At 41.3% G+C, this 17,471-nt stretch overlaps 1 protein-coding gene across 1 annotated transcript; it reads right to left on the reverse strand.

Moving 5' to 3' along the window:
- Positions 1 to 796: 796 nt before the first annotated feature.
- On the reverse strand, positions 797 to 14,324 carry LOC132469188 (receptor-type tyrosine-protein phosphatase C-like). The gene is made up of 13 exons (XM_060067123.1): positions 14,019 to 14,324; positions 13,080 to 13,845; positions 12,731 to 12,988; positions 12,417 to 12,614; positions 12,183 to 12,302; positions 11,222 to 11,359; positions 9,743 to 10,188; positions 5,267 to 5,469; positions 5,122 to 5,186; positions 4,346 to 4,443; positions 2,384 to 2,412; positions 1,804 to 1,869; positions 797 to 1,262 (listed from the first exon to the last, which is right to left on the reverse strand). The coding sequence occupies exons 7-13, from the start codon at positions 9,912 to 9,914 to the stop codon at positions 1,044 to 1,046; spliced, it is 852 nt and encodes a 283-aa protein (XP_059923106.1). The 5' UTR covers positions 9,915 to 10,188; positions 11,222 to 11,359; positions 12,183 to 12,302; positions 12,417 to 12,614; positions 12,731 to 12,988; positions 13,080 to 13,845; positions 14,019 to 14,324; the 3' UTR covers positions 797 to 1,043.
- Between the last annotated feature and the right edge of the window lie 3,147 nt (positions 14,325 to 17,471).

The following is a 17,471-nucleotide window of genomic DNA, read 5'->3' on the forward strand; positions in this document are numbered from 1 at the left end:
CGAGGATACACGTGATGCTGCGTCTGCCAAACAGGTTTCTTAACACTTAACACAAACTGGCCATGCATAAATGTGCTAATTTGCCATTGCATAAATGTACTAATTTACTAATTGAATATCTCCTCTCAGGCACCTCCCCACTAAAGCAATCAGAGAAGATTATGCACATTGTCTATTGATTCTGTTCCCTTCCCTCAAGAATCCATGTTCCAAGAAGGGCTAAGTAATAGTCATTATTATTGGTTACATTATTATTGTTTACACTTGCACAACATGAAAAGTGGTTTACCACCACTTTTCAAGGAAATATGTTTAAGAAATATTTTTTGAAATTCCTAAAACTAACTAAATCACCTACTGAAAAGCATCAGAAGGCCATTGCTTACAACTTGGAAAACTTCTCCCTTATGTATGTATTTAAGTTATTTAAAATAATAATAATTAAAAAAAAACGGAAACTTTTCTGTTTGTTCTCCATGCATCACACATTGGTTTAATTGCAAAATAGTATAGTAAAGCTATAATGGCATGAAAATGTCACTTTCTGAAGTTTTCTAACATCAATATGAGTTCCCCTAGCCTACCAGCCCTTACACAGAGGTCCCACGGATGTCAACATTAGACGTTCGGTAGAAAAAGACGTTACCTGGCGTTACAAAACAACCCCTTCAGTGGACCAAAATTTGACGACCAATAATGATGACTGTGAGTTTGCGTGCATGCTATGCGTAGGCTGAATCACAATCGTGTTAGACAAATCCGATAAATTCGGATTTGATAAATTCAATAATTTTAAATTACAAAAATTATCCCTCTCTGGCGAACAGATTGTTGTAGCAGGCAAAAAAAAAAAAAAAAATTTATCTGCATCGAGACAGAATCGTTCTAGCGAGAATCGCGATGCATCGAAGAATCGATTATTTTTCCCATCCCTAGTAATTTATGTACAGCCTAATTGGTGTTAAGGCCTACCGAGTGTAGATCTACTGATTGTTGTGTAGGGTCTAACTGCTTGTTTAAGGACCAAGGGAAACAAAGTTTGTTCAGTCGGTTATAATGCATCTGAACACAGCACACAAGCTAGCTCCGACAACTTCCCCAGCTTCAGCACGTGTTGTCCAGACGTTTGTCATTTTGACAGTTGGTGGACGGTGACACAATGGACGCCTGTGGTCTGCAGTGTCCTCAACACATCTGGGAGGGTCCCCCAGGTTTTCATAGGTAGCCTCATCATCGCTAATTTCATCAGGATCCGCTTGGTCCTGTAAGAACCAAAAATATTTTTTTTTTTAATAAAATCGGAATCTCCATGAAATGTTCCTTTGAGGGGTTGTCAACGTATTTCCTCATTTGACAATAAATGTAATGGGTACAACTGTGTACAAACAGAATTAAACAGACATAAACAGACTATAATAGGCTGTTACCCATACAAGAAAACGAGGTCATTAAAACTCTGCTGCTTTCTGCTCCCACTTTGAGCCATACTTTACGAAAGTTAATGGTGTTGACTGGTGATTTGTTCCACAATTTACAGATTTCATGATTGGGAAATTCTATTTTATTAGAGAAGCCAAGCCAGGTTCTTATCACGGAGATTCAGATTGAAATGTAAACTTTTTAGAGGTTGCTCTGTGGACTCCCACCCAACCTTCTCTGTGTGTGTGTGTGTGTGTGTGTGTGTGTGTGTGTGTGTGTGTGTGTGTGTGTGTGTGTGTGTGTGTGTGTGTGTGTGTGTGTGTGTGTGTGTGTGTGTGTGTGTGTGTGTGTGTGTGTGTGTGTGAATGGGTGAACGAGTCTCACCTCGTCACTGGCCCCTGGGCCGAGGTGTACTCTGGCTGGTGGTGCGTCACTGGCAGAGTTCAGACCCTGCACCCAAGACAGTCCGCAGTTAGTCCTGCTCACATCCCTCTAGCAGCCACCGCCCTCCAAAGGGACTGACACTCTACAACTATCACTGCAACGCATCAACATTGGAGAAGCTGTCGTTTAAAAATAGACTAGACCGAGTTCAGATCAGCCAATTAGATCATTCATAAGTGGTATTTTAAAGAGTTATATATCATGTTTCAAAGGGTTTTCTATATCCCACAACAACTCAACAAAGTGCATTGTAGACTTCAAGAGCTGCTAGATAATCACAAATCAGCAAAAGTCTGTTGACACGTTCAAATGCCCCCCCCCCCCCGTACCACAACATTGTTACTGTAATTATCAATAATATTTCGTTAAATGGAAGCACCCTTTGCTAGCTTTGACCTGCTTAGTGTGGATCGTTGTAATATTCTCCACTTGTTGAGCAACACAGTAAATAGAGAACAAGTCAACCTTGCCACGAACACAACCTGGGACTGTAATTCATCCTCTTTGGTGTTTAACTCACAATGCACTCTTCTGTTGCCGTCTGGTTACCTGGTGGAGAGAAAGCCACAGTCAGTGTTTCTATGGCGATATAAACAGGTGTGTAGATGGAGACGTGACAACAAGTCAAGTTAAGTGAAGTCGATTAGTGTAGCCCTTAACTCAGTTGCAGTCTCGAAGGGCTTCACAGACCCACACTATATAAGACATCCCCTAACCCCAAGGACTAGACTTTAACCCTTCTAGGGAGGGTTAAACAAGGAAAACGCCACAAGATAGTAATAGGTGGTGCATTTTTGTTTGATGTTGTTCACTAAAGAAAAACTCTTCAAGACCAATTTAGTCTTAAAATGGAACACATATGAGGGACCTTTCATTCCTCTCTCTCTCTCTCTCTCTCTCTCTCTCTCTCTCTCTCTCTCTCTCTGACTCTCTCTCTCTCTGACTCTCCCTTAATCTTTCTCTCTCCCTCTCTTTTCTTCTCTCTCTCCTCTTTCTGCAAAAATACAATGTTGTTATCAAGGGTTTATATTAGATACAGTTTGTGTGGCTGCAAAGGGAAGTTGGAACTGATCAAATGATTTCTCTGAAATGATAGGGCATTGACGGCAGGATGTAAAAGAGACATTGCAGACAATGTGAAGAATATTATCTTCGAATTTTTTCTGGTCATTTGGGGTTTGCAATCCTTTTGATCTCAACCAATCTGTAACTTACACATGGGCAGGATATGACTAACATTGTCTATGTATTATACTTATATATACTCTCTCTCTCTCTCTCTCTGACTCTCTCTCTCTCTCTGACTCTCTCTCTCTCTCTCTCTGACTCTCCCTTAATCTTTCTCTCTCCCTCTCTTTTCTTCTCTCTCTCTCCTCTTTCTGCAAAAATACAATGTTGTTATCAAGGGTTTATATTAGATACAGTTTGTGTGGCTGCAAAGGGAAGTTGGAACTGATCAAATGATTTCTCTGAAATGATAGGGCATTGACGGCAGGATGTAAAAGAGACATTGCAGACAATGTGAAGAATATTATCTTAGAAATTTTTCTGGTCATTTGGGGTTTGCAATCCTTTTGATCTCAACCAATCTGTAACTTACACATGGGCAGGATATGACTAACATTGTCTATGTATTATACTTATTTATTCTACTTCATTTAAGAATGCTCGATTCTGATTGGCTGGGAGGGGTGCATTAATCCGGCATATTGCCCGCTGACTTGTCGGTTCTACTTGCTGCTGACTGAGCACAGTAGATCAATACGCCGCTTGTATCGTTTTCTATCACATACATTTCAAACATGAGGTCCGTTGTAAAAATAAACCAAGGAGTGCATGTTTGATCGATCGTCATTAAAGCTGACTTGATACGAATGTAACAACTACGTTGTTAAACTAGTGATCAGTTGCAACCTCGTGTGGTTGCTATAGAAACGAGTTACCTACAGTTGAGCTAACGTTATTCACCGTAGTTCTAAAGGGAACTACTTTTCGAGGGAGATGAACTTAAACAGAGCATACATTTAATAAGCATGCAATACGAATAAGAAAAAGGCTAATTATTAAAGTATTTGAATTGTTTTATTATGTTGGCCGGCGCGAAGTAGAATAAATGGAATAATCACCTCAAGGCAGGGCAATAAATAGTTTGATATGCCCGGCTCGCGGAAGGTTACCGCCCTCGACTTCGTCTCGGGCGGTAAGCCGTCCACGAGCCGGGCATATCAACCTGTTTATTGCCCGGCCTCTCGGTGATTATTCCTTACATATACTCTCTCTCTCTCTCTCTCTCTCTCTCTCTCTCTCTCTCTCTCTCTCTCTCTCTCTCTCTCTCTCTCTCTCTCTCTCTCTCTCTCTCTCTCTCTCTCTCTCTCTCTCTCTCTCTCTCTCTCTCTCTCTCTCTCTCTCTCTCTCTCTCTCTCTCTCTCTCTCTCTCTCTCTCTCTCTCTCTCTCTCTCTCTCTCTCTCTCTCTCTCCTCACCTCTGGTTCTCCACCAGTCAAAGAGGTGGAGCAGAACCACCAGGGTAGGGACGGAGAAGCCCAGCAGCACCAGGACACGCAGCAGAACCCCGCTGGAACTGAAAGAGATCACACGACCTCCATGAGCTGATGGTACAACGCCTCCATGAGCTGATGGTACAACGCCTCCATGAGCTGATGGTACAGCGCCTTGAGTGGTCAGAAAGGGCTAATGGAGTCCATCTACCATTCATACCAACCATCATGGGGTTACGTCTGAAACCATAGAAAATTCAACAGACTTTCTGTACAAATAATAGGATGAAAGAGGGTAAGATAGTCCAGTGGCGTCTCTAGGCTGTTTTATACGTGACGTCAGACTAGGCTTTTCTGATGTAGTCTGGCGTCACGAGTCACGACCAATGGGCAGCGGCGGATAGTGTGGCCGTGAGGAGCTCTGCCTGGGCAGCGATGTACTCAATACCCGTGTCCGGGCGAGGGTTCGATTTAAAAAAATATATATTTCAAGTAAAATACAACATCGCTCATTACAACATTCGTAACAGTTACACAACAACCGTACTAAAAAAGTATCATGAAGTTGCCGTGGGTCGTAACCATGGGGATAACAGGCAGGCCCCCCTCTTTCCTAAAACTCGGCCCAAAACACATTTTTTAAGTGTTCGAATCCCAACCGAAACAGCGGGTTCATTGCTCTTTAACGTTAAAAAATAAGAAAGCAGAGTGTTTCCTGAGATGGCAACAGATGTTTAGACGAAACGAAGACGGAAGGATACATACAGCTGGTCTGAATACGGACTTCCCCCGCTTTCCCGGAATTCACTCCATTGAAGGCGAAGATCTAAAAACACAAGAGTTTCCGTTGAACAAGGTGCGACACATACCTGGATAAGTCTGGCGGGGAGGGTTCGTCACACCTACCGATACCGTGTACCCCGTGGAGTAGCTCAGATCACGGAATTTGAAAGAACAGTTGTTTTGTTTTATCTCTTTAAATCCAGTGATTGTGGCGCGGTACCATGTTTCTGGTCCTCTCCAGGCATTCTGATCTAAAGGTTTGCATTCCACCAGGAAGGCGTTGTTCTCCACCTGAGTTGGTCTTTTAATTGCAACGGTATCGGGCACTAAGAGACAAAGGAGGATGAATCACTTTCACTTTCACACGTTTCAGAGTCAGTTTACATAATTTACAGTTTACAGAGTCAGTTTACAACACTTTCATTTACATAATTGATGACTATTCTTCTACATCTATGTGTACTCCAGATTCAGATAACTTTATTTATCCCTATTGGGAAGTTGTTTGGGTCACAGTGTTTCTCTGCTCCAGAGAGAAAGACGGTCTTGCTGCTGTGTGTGCTCAGTATTGTGGTATACTGTAGGCTATTTGTATATTTGACATAGGCTAGTGGCACTGTCAAGCCTAATGGAGCTCCCTGGATTGATGAGGAGTTAAAGAACTTAATGAAACAAAGAAATGAGCTAAAAAGATGCTTTATTGCCTCTGGTTCAGTCAATGATAAAAGTGCATATTGTAAAATACGGAATCTAGTTACGAAGGTGAACAGAGAAAAAAAGAGAGAATTGTATCGGCAAAGGATTGATAGAGCCCAACATGACAGTAAGAAATTATGGAAAGTGATGAATGATATTATCGGTCGGAGTACTAATGCTTCTGCATCCTTCATTGAAACTGATAATGGTGTATTTATTTCTAAGCCTAAGGATATGTCAAATTACCTGAATAAGTATTTTGTGGAAAAAGTTGAAAATTTGAGGGGGGGCTTTTGTACAAATGTAAAGAACAAATCGTGTCTGCTCATTGATGATCTCATAATGAAAGGCAAACAGTGTACTTTTGAGTTCAATTCGGTTGAAATCAAGGAGGTTGAAAAATTGTTACGATCCATTTCTAAAGACTCTGCTGGTATAGATTGTATTGATGGTAAATTACTCAGAATAGCTGTTGATTATATAGCTCTTCCTGTATGTCACATATTTAATTCCTGTCTATCTAATGGAACCTGTCCTAAAATCTGGAAAGAAGGAAAAATTATTCCCATACCAAAAGATACCAAATCAACATTCAGTGGTCCTAACTGTAGACCTATAACAATCCTACCTGTTTTGAGTAAAATTTTAGAAAGGATTGTATATAACCAAATTCATGATTATATGTCTAAGAATGATTTGATAAGTAATGCACAACATGCCTACAGAGAGGGTCATTCCACCTGCACAGCCTTGGTAAAAATGACTGACGATTGGTTAAGGGGGATTGACAATTCATTGTTATCTGGTGCTGTCATGTTGGACTTCAGCGCTGCATTTGACCTAATTGACCATAAGTTGTTGATTGAAAAACTCACGCATTATGGTTTTGGACCTATGGCAATCTCTTGGTTTGAAAATTATTTATCTTTCAGAACTCAACAGGTTTTCTTGAATGGTACTCTGTCCAACAGCATTAACATAGACTGTGGTGTGCCGCAAGGAAGTTGTTTGGGTCCGCTCTTATTTTCAATTTTTACGAATGATCTCCCGCTTGTTATTCAAGAATCCACTTTGGTTTTATACGCTGACGATTCTACACTGTACTATTCTGCATCTTCATGCTGTAAACTTAAGTCCGTTCTGTCACAAGATCTGAAAGCAGTGGTCAATTGGGTTACTGCAAATAGACTTGTTTTAAATCTATCAAAAACTGTCAGCATTGTCTTTGGATCTCGGCATAATGTAGCCAGTCAGCCTATGCTTGATCTGCAGATTTCTAGTCAGCCAGTCAAGCAGGAGAGCAAGTTAAAGCTTCTGGGACTTTCTATTTGTAACACTCTGTCCTGGACTGATCATGTTAGGCAGATAGTTGCCAAGATGAGTAGGAGCATTGCTACGGTCCGGAAATGTGCCACCTACTTACCAGCTACTTTACGGAGACAGGTTGTTCAAACATTAGTATTATGCCATCTCGACTATTGTTCTGTTATTTGGGCCTCTGCCTCTAAGACTGACCTAAGCAAACTACAAACTGTACAAAACCGGGCTGCTAGACTTGCCCTTGATAGATCTTACAGATCAAATGTAGATCAGATGCATTCTGATCTCAAGTGGCCTAAAGCTCTTGATAGGTTATCCATTAGGTCCTTGATATTTATTAAGAATGTAATTTCCACTCATGTTCCTAGAGCTCTTTTTAATGAAATTGTTTTTTGCTCTGATGCTCATTCATACGGTACTAGATCTGCAACAGCAGGGCTAGTTGTGCTCCCACACTGTAGGAGTAATGCAATGAGGAGGACATCCTTCTATAGGTCCATTTCTTTGTGGAATATACTCCCTTCGCACATTCGTGTTATACCTGTGAAGAGGGAATTCAAGAGGCAAATTAAATCCTATTTTTATTTATGTTAAATATGAACTCGGGACTCTGACTTGGCTTGGCGCTCAATGAATTATGTTTGTTTGTTTGACTGTTGCTATGTATTTGTAGTTTTGTCACTACTTTTACTGTATTTGAGTGATGATTAATTGTTTGTATGTTCTGATTTTAATTGGACCCCAGGAAGACTAGTCTGCCGCTTCTGCGACAACTAATGGGGATCCACAATAAACAATAAACAATAAACAATTGTAAATGCTAAGAGCTTGTTTTTATGAACATCTTTACTGTACCGACAGTAATATATGGTTTCTTTCTTCTGACAAATGCACTTATTGTGAGTCACTTTGGATAAAAGCGTCCGCTAAATGCCCTGAAGGTAAATGTAATGAAACGTGATGTAATGCTAGAACCGCCTCTTACTGTGTCTTCTTGCGCTGCAGAATGTAGATCTTGTAGAGCACAAAGAACAGGGCCAGAGCCGTGAGCAGGATGAGGAACACCAGGAACCCAATCAGAACTCCGTCGTTGTCTGGAACAGAGGAACAACAAGGAAATGCAAACATACTCCCAGACACTTATTGTAACATGTGTATAATATATGTGAAAAAGTATGTACAGTATGTACGTTAACATACGGACACACGTAAGAAAATGAAAACACAAAAATACAAAGTGAGGGAATGCTGAAATGTTTGTGTATCTTTATGCATTAAAGAGCCATTGAACCCAATTGTTGGTTTTACACATGGTAACTGGTCTTATATGATCGTCAACATACTATCTATGCCATTTTATCACTGTTACTGAAAATAAGTACCCAATTTAGAGGAAAAAGGGGTCATTCCTATGTTTTTGGCATTATTCCCAAAACACGACGTGAACATTCCTCTCTGCGGAACGCAAGTATTGTTCTTTTCGTGACGTCAGACTAGGCTTTTCCGATGTAGTCTGGCGTCACGAGTCACGACCAAGGTGCAGCCGCAGCGGCGGATAGTGTGGCTGTGTGGAGCTCTGCCTGGGCAGCGATGTATTTAATACCCGTGTCCGGGCGAGGGTTCGATTTAAAAATATATATATTTCAAGAAAATTCAAAATGCAACATCGCTCATTATAACACTCGTAACAGTTACACAACGACCGTACTAAAAAAGTATCATGAAGGGTCGTAACCATGGGGATAACACGCCCCCCTCTTTCCTAAAACTCAGCCCAAAACACATTTTTTAAATCACAAAGTGTTCGAATCCCAACCGAAACAGCGGGTTCACTGGCTCTTTAACGTAAAAAAAGAAGAAAGCAGAGTGCTTCCTGAGATGGCTTCAGGTGTGTATACGAAACAAAGACTGAAGGATACATACAGCTGGTCTGAAGTTGTTTTCGACCCGCTTTCCCGGAATTCACTCCATTGAAGGCGAAGATCTAAAAACACAAGAGTTTCCGTTGAACAAGGTGCGACACATACCTGGATAAGTCTGGCGGGGAGGGTTCGTCACACCTACCGATACCGTGTACCGCGTGGAGTAGCTCAGATCACGGAATTTGAAAGAACATTTGTTTTGTTTTATCTCTTTAAATCCAGTGATTGTGGCGCGGTACCATGTTTCTGGTCCTCTCCAGGCATTCTTATCTAAAGGATCGCATTCCACCAGGAAGGCGTTGTTCTCCACCTGAGTTGTCTTGTTAATTTCAACGGTATCGGGCACTAAGAGACAAAGGAGGATGAATCACTTTCACTTTCACACGTTTCAGAGTCAGTTTAACACTTTCATTTACATAATTGATTACTATTCTTCTACATCTATGTGTACTCCAGATTCAGATAACTTTATTCATCCCTATTGGGAAGTTGTTTGGGTCACAGTGTTTCTCTGCTCCAGAGAGAAAGACGGTCTTGCTGCTGTGTGCTCAGTATTGTGTTATACTGTAGGCTATTTGTATATTTGACATAGGGTAATGAAAATAAGTGCTTCTGCGAATTATTCCTCCTATGTTTTAGTTATAGTTTTACAAGAGCTCACCTCCAGCGCTGGTTTTGCTCGGTTGTTTGGTTGCCGTGCCAATGGGTTTATCGTTGAAACGAGGTTGAATTTCGCAATAATACAAAGTGAAGGGCAGCAAACCAGTCACTTCACAAGAACGCTCCTTTGAGGAGGGAGCTAAAGGAGACAAAGAAATAGATGAAGACACCATTGACCAACAGTAGAACAGACTGCATGGCTTGTTTCTTTCTTTGTATTTGAATTGAAATAAATATCTTAATAGATCTAAAATCACGAGGATGAATATAGATGATCATGAATAGACGTAACAAAAATGACCTTACCGTGATGAGCCTTGCCACAGCTACAACTGTACGAGAGTTTGTTATGCTGTGAGAGATTTGAACATTGTTTGCTGCTTGCCGTCCAGTTAAAACGTATTGACACGTTTTTATTTGTATTTTTCACATCCAGTTTTATATCTTCTGTAAAACACAATAAATACAAATACATGTTAAACCCAAGTGTCTATTTGTGTTACAAATTGTGCTTTAGTACATTTTACAAATGGAAGCGCCTGACAGCATGACGATGAAATAACATCGTAGCTCAAAGCTAACGTAGCATTTTTAACTTTTCGGACCACAACCAACCCGCTTAAAAAAACAAAAAAAAACAAATACAAGATGTCCCAATCAAATGAAAGGATGTCTGGCTGGTGAGGTCCTATCAGAATCCAGTTACAGCCTAGTCATGCATGGTCCGGGCGCGAATTTATGAATCCTAGGCTACTATGGCCAGTTGGCCACGCCAAGACCCGCCGTACTCTGTCTGTGATTGGTCGGGATGCATGCAGCTCAACTGGACGCTTTAGAACTCTACGGTACCCTCGCTGTGAGCATTCGAGAGCGTCACAAAAGCAAAAATGATCGCAAAAATAACGTTCTCCACGTCCACTCCCTGGGAGCCGCAGTGCAGAGACTCCTGGGTCCCGACCAACAAGACTACCGCTCCGCTACAGGACTACATGGAACCCTCTGCGGCGGTCCAACCCATGATGACTCCCCTCTCAACCCCAAGGTACTTCACCTTAACCCGAACCTAAACCCTGCACTCTGGAAGTCTTCCCATTAGCAGCCAGCAGACTGTTGGAGGTGTGTGTGTGTGTGTGTGTGTGTGTGTGTGTGTGTGTGTGTGTGTGTGTGTGTGTGTGTGTGTGTGTGTGTGTGTGTGTGTGTGTGTGTGTGTGTGTGTGTGTGTGTGTGTGTGTGTGTGTGTGTGTGTGTGTGTGTGTGTGTGTGTGTGTGTGTGTGTGTGTGTGTGTGTGTGTGTGTGTGTGTGTGTGCGTGTGTCCAATAAGAACCTCATTAATCAGTGGATACAATGTCAGAGCATAAAATAGTAGAACAACATTGAATTGACATATCTGTACCTCTCAAATATTCAGCTAGCATTGTCGACTTAAACAATCTGACTTGTTAGGTTAACACATTGTTATTAACATTGACCTCAGCTTACCACAAGTGATGTTGACTTCTTTGGTGACATTCTTTTCAATGGCAATGGTTTTGTTATCCAGGTTATACAGTACACCAGTGCATGTGTATTTCGTGTAAGGCTCTAGCTCATCCAGCTTGTATTTCGTTGTGTCAGGGCCTGTTGGGTTGATAGATGTAAAAGTGAATCATTAGCTTTGAAGAGGAAACCCATGATACCGGGAGAGCTTTAGAATAACTGCCACTTTCAAAGCATTAATAAAGTCCTAGTAAATATTGAATTCCAAGTGAGTTCATCATTTATAAAGCAGTTATCAAAGAATAAGATATGGAAAAATAATGGTTGATAAGATCAATTATAAAGTTTAAGTTGATTTACAAACTATTTAAAATGTGGTAATAATGCGTAGTAAACACTTGATAATTCTTGATTAGTTCAGGTAGTTAGAATGCACTAGTTAAGTCTTCCCGGTGAGCTCATGGAAAGTGCGGACTCTCTATGCCTTACTAAGCATTGATCAATTACATTTAAAGGCTGGAAATGACTTAAGTACCATTGCAGCAGTACCAAGAATTAAGTTATTTAATCTAGTAAGGCATAGATGGTCCTCAATTTAGATGAGGTCACACAAAAGTCTGAACTGATGTTTTGCAAATACCTGAATTGATCAATCCAGCCCTAACATGTCATCTATAAATGCTTAGAAAGTCATAGATAGTCATAATTTTAGATAAACTCACACTAAATAAATAGTTGTCATAACTGTAAGTAATTAATTTACGCCTTATAAATGATCTTATTAACTATTATCTCACTATCTCATTAATAACTTATGACTGATTATTAAGTGCTTACTAATAAGTATTAAGATAAGAGCAATGCTTAATAATTGATTAATTCACTATGAATTCACTATTTTCTACTACTTCATTGATGCTTCAAAGTCAAAGTGACTAATAATATATATTCACATTTCACTAACCTTGGCAGGTGAAATTAATTCCAAGACCTTTACATTTTAAATCCTCTTGATTCTTCCAGTTGATTTCTGCTGGAAGTTTATTGGGAACTTGAAGTGTAATGTCGACGGGATTCAAGTATTCTGTTGATAAAACCATATCTTTGATGAAAAAAACTTCACAATGTGTATATATGGGAGATAACACCAAATGCACTAACAGATGAAGAGAAACTTGGTCAGCCCAGGAAAACATACCTAAACCGATCCATTTGGTCCAGTTCAATGGGGGATAACTGGTTGTCAAATTTGTACAAAGGTCTGTGTACTTCGGTTTGATGCAGAATTCATACTTTTTGCTTGACACATCAAACTTCGCATTACTGATATTCCATTCAGTCTCGTAACAAATCTCTTCGTAGGAATCGGTTTTAATTTCTTCAATTTCATCCTGATCTGAAATATAAATATATTGCTCGTTGGTGCGTTACATAAAAATGACACTAGCCCAAGTTCTGGAATATAGGCCTATGCCTAATTAGCTAGAAATGGTCAAGCTAAGTCCTACTTACTGATGCCATTGGTTTTCAGTTCCAGATTCCTTCCACACGTTATTGTTAGATATTTGCTTGGACTAATGTGAACTGTGTAAACAGTCGAAGGCTTTAGGTATTGTAGAAGATGGGTTGGGTTTGTGCCACTCAGGGCCACAGTCACTTCTTTCGATTCCCTGGTGTTTAGTTCAGTGAGCTCGATGCTGTAGTTGCCCTCAGTGACGTTTTCAAAGGTGAACAGAAAGCCAGTCTTATCTGCTACACCGCTGTAATTACCTGCAGATTGAGAAGAGACATAAATGATATTTAGCATCTTTCAGACCCCCTGTAGTTGGAATAACTATTGCGTAACGACACTGAGACTTACACAGGGGGGGTGGAGGACCTAGGGAAAGGAAAACAAGGGTGAGGAAACAGACACTAAGTAATGGCCCACATGCCGGCCCACACTAAGTGGGCCGGCATGTGGACCGGTGCAGCCGCTATCGCAGACAACATCGATTCAACACAATCAATTTGTCGAAAAGAATTGTTGTTTCGGGAGTGTGTGTTTCATACACACATCATGTGTTACACATTGCTTCATCATACGCATTCAGACTGTTGTTCACGCTGGATTTACATGTCTCCAGGCAGACGGTTTAATAACACCGTCCTGAATGACACGCTTCATCGTCATGGCTTCTCCCTGTGTGAGGGAGCCGTGTCACATAACATCCGGTTGCAAATTCTGTCGCGGAGCAAGGCAAAAAGATAAAAAAAGATTTGAACACCAGGGCTGCAATGCCGTGAGTGTGAGCACATCACTTCATGTCGCTTCCTCCTTCCCCGTTTCATTCTCTGTGTACGTTTATATTGTCGGCACGTCCATCCTATTATTAGAGCAGCACGTGGCTCAAGAGGTAGAGCGGGCTGGCTGGTAACCGGAAGGTTGCTAGTTCGATCCCCGGCTCCTCCTAGCTTAGTGTCGAGGTCTTCCTGAGCAAGACATCTCCCCCTAACCGCACCCTACGACCTGATCGCCGCCTTCTGTGGTCGACACCGCCGTCGGTGTGTGAATGTTTTTGGTTTGGTTTTTTTTGTGCAGAATGAAACACTGCATTACAACTTACTAGTGGGAGTCTTCGGCTCTACTGCAAATGGAGAGAGAGAGAGAGAGAGAGAGAGAGAGAGAGAGAGAGAGAGGAAGAGAGAGAGAGAGAGAGAGAGAGAGAGACATAAATGTAAGGGAATGTGAGGTAATAATTTGACTGCATTCTTGACAGTTTTTTTTGTTGCGGAAATTAAATACTGCATTACAACTCACCAGTGGCATTCACCTGACCTAGAGATGGAGAGAGAGAGAGAAACAGGAAGAGAAAGAGAGAGAGATTGAGAGAGAAAGAGAGAGAGAGAGACATAGATGTAAGGGAATGCGTTGTTATAATTGAACTGCATTCTTGACAGTTTTTTTTTGTTGCGGAAAGTAAATACTGCATTACAACTCACCAGTGGCATTCACCTGACCTAGAGATGGAGAGAGAGAGAGAAACAGGACGAGAAAGAGAGAGAGAGATTGAGAGAGACATAGATGTTATTGTTTCCACGATGTGGTTATTATTATTATTATTATATTATTATTATTAAAAAGATTTGAACCCCGGGGCTGCACTGCCGTGAGTGTGAGCACATCACTTCATGTCGCTTCCTCCTTCCCCGTTTCATTCTCTGTGTACGTTTATATTGTCGGCACGTCCATCCCATTATTAGAGCAGCACGTGGCTCAAGAGGTAGAGCGGGCTGGCTGGTAACCGGAAGGTTGCTAGTTCGATCCCCGGCTCCTCCTAGCTTAGTGTCGAGGTCTTCCTGAGCAAGACATCTCCCCCTAACCGCACCCTACGACCTGATCGCTGCCTTCTGTGGTCGACACCGCCGTCGGTGTGTGTATGAGTGAATGTGAGGCAATGTTGTAAAGCGCTTTGAGTGGTCACTGGTTAGGAAAAGCGCAGAATAAGTGTGGACCATTTACCATTATCTCCCCGTGTGTCGCTGGGCTCTACCGGCCGCCAGTGGATATTTGTCTTCTTTATGAGTAAGATAAAGTTCCTGATATTTTGTAATAATACTAATATTAAACGGTTTTCAAATTCAGAAGTAATAAACGTATTGTTCGTTTGAGGAACATTCACGTCTCTGTTCCTCACTGCCTCGCCTGCAGGTCTGAACTTTGTTCTTGGGAACCCGGTTATTATATATTTGGTATGTCATATAAGTTCATCACATCATGTATTTCCTTGATTTAATGATAACACGGTGGCGTTGGTGGACAACAATCGGTCTCCTTGCCACGCCTGGTTCACAAGGGTTTCTTCAGTGAATGTAGTTGGGGTGTTTTGGATGTTAATTAGCTGTGGTTTGGATAGGTTGGGGAAGCACTGCACTAGAGAGCGTATTTACGAATCGGCTCACAACGCGGTCAGACGATGCAGACCTTGCATCAGTTTTAGCAGAAATAGATGTTATAACCTCAATAAAACGCACGCATAAATGTGCCGTGATGGTTTTCTATCACAGGAAAGAAGTGAGTCGTGTTTGCTGTTCTTCTGGCCAGGTTTAGAAAGAGCTCTCAGACTCCTTGGTGACGCTGTGTTATTGGGATTGACAAGACCTTGTAACTTGGACTGATAGCTGTAGGTGGGGAAACTAGCACCTCTCTGCTTGGTGAGAGCAGGTGGAGGAACTCCACTCTCCCTGCTGGGGGTAAGCAGGTGGAGAAACGTACCCCTCTCTGCTGGGTGAGAGCTACTGCAGGTGGAGAAACCGGGGCTGTTGCAAGAAGAGATGATTCTCACTGGATCTTGTGTATAGGCTGTGTTTGGTATATCCTGGTTGCAAAGGCAATGTGCAAATAGCAAATAGGAAGAACAATTGTTCTTTCAGAATGCTAACCACCATTTCCTGTCTGACTTGAAAAAATTAGTAAAAAATCGCTAAATGTTAACTTCCTTATTTTGTCCAGATTGGCCGATTCTATGGTATGTTGCAGATATTTTTTTTTGATATATTATTTACATTTTAATTTTTTAACATCTTTCTTTGCATATAGTAGCCATTGAACAAAATGATTGTGGTTTCCGCATAATAGTAAAGTGTTATAAATCATTCTGCATCACTGATACCAATCCCCCTGATACATAAAGGCAATTTGCCAAAAACAGAAACATTTTGGTTCTTTATTCATTACAGTGCGAACGTGAAGAGAACGTTTTCCCCTTGTGTCTTAGACAAGGAGACGGTGCGTGACAGACGAGAGATACCGCAGTAGCTGGGGAGGAAGATGAGACTCAGGATGTGGTTAGGCTAGACAGGCGGCACAAATGTTTTCTGGGTCGAGATTAATTTGCTGCAGAGACCCATGTGATGATGACCCCCCCCTGTCCCTACCACAAACACACATGCGCATGCACACACACACAAACGCACACACTGACTTTTACAGCGGAAGCTTAGCATGGATAAAATGAATGCTATGCAGTCCTACAGAGCACATTTGAACATTGAACGTGCCATTGAAGCATCCTATGTTTTTGACTCTCTGTCGACCAGTCCTACTCCGATCTGAGCTTTATCTTTATTAGAGAGGGAGAGTGCTTCTACGACATTATAGCGCCACAGTGCCTGTGTGGGAGAGTGGAGCTCTGTCTACGCTCACGCTCAGCCCAAAACGCTGCCTTGACCCATGAGGAAATATTGATTTTGGTTCTCACTATTTAATACTCAAGACTTCTTTGTTTGTTCCATTAGTTTTTTCGGCATCAGGCTAATATAAAATAACCAGTGACAGAATAGCATAAACCAGCTATGTTTAACATAATAGAAGGAATGCCAACAGATTTTCGGTTCCCTGGCACTTCATATGTATATGTAATGTCATTATTTATCCTTACTGTGCTTATTACACTGTTGCTAAGTGCCAGTAAATCATAGTTATATGTATGTATGTTGTATAATAAATAGATAATGTTAGTCATATCCTGCCCATTTGTAGGTCAGAGATTGGTTGAGATCAAAAGGATTACAAACCCCAAATGACCAGAATATTTTCTAAGATATTATTCTTCACATTGTCTGCAATGTCTCTTTTACATCCTGCCGTCAACGCCCTCTCATTTCAGACAAATCATTTGATCAGTTCCAACTTCCCTTTGCACCACATAAACTGTATATAATATAAACCCTCGATTACAACATTGTATTTTTTTTATCGCCAAAATACTTCGATGAATTCCTAATTCTTTGAGGAGGTTTCATCTAACATAACTCCGTAAGCTACATTACAAAATATCTGGTGGGTGACTGGTGGAAACATGACCAGATAGGGAAACTATTGAAATGAGCCGTATCTTTACAGAGCTACTCCGGCAGAAACATACCCAATACTGCAGGGGTCGCGAACCAAGATATAAATCTTCATTTAGTTCTCATAATTGTGTACCTTTGTATACATTTTTCGCCGATTTTATTTCTCTACCTAAAACAACTATAGTGCTGTCACAACTATACACAGAAAGCTGGTGCCTGAATAACAAATCTTATCACGTTCAACACCAAGCAATACCTGATCTGGTACCAGCTCGACACGACTCGACTCGACTCGACTCTTTGACTTTTTGCGTTTCCACCGCGAAAACATGGTATCTGGTACCTGAAGTGGCTGCTTTTTCTAACTAGTTCTTCCGCCCGTCACCCAGAACTCAACAGAGGAAGAGCAAACGATCCG

Source organism: Gadus macrocephalus, chromosome 12, assembly GCF_031168955.1.
Source record: "Gadus macrocephalus chromosome 12, ASM3116895v1".
In the NCBI taxonomy this organism is placed as follows: Eukaryota; Metazoa; Chordata; class Actinopteri; order Gadiformes; family Gadidae; genus Gadus; species Gadus macrocephalus.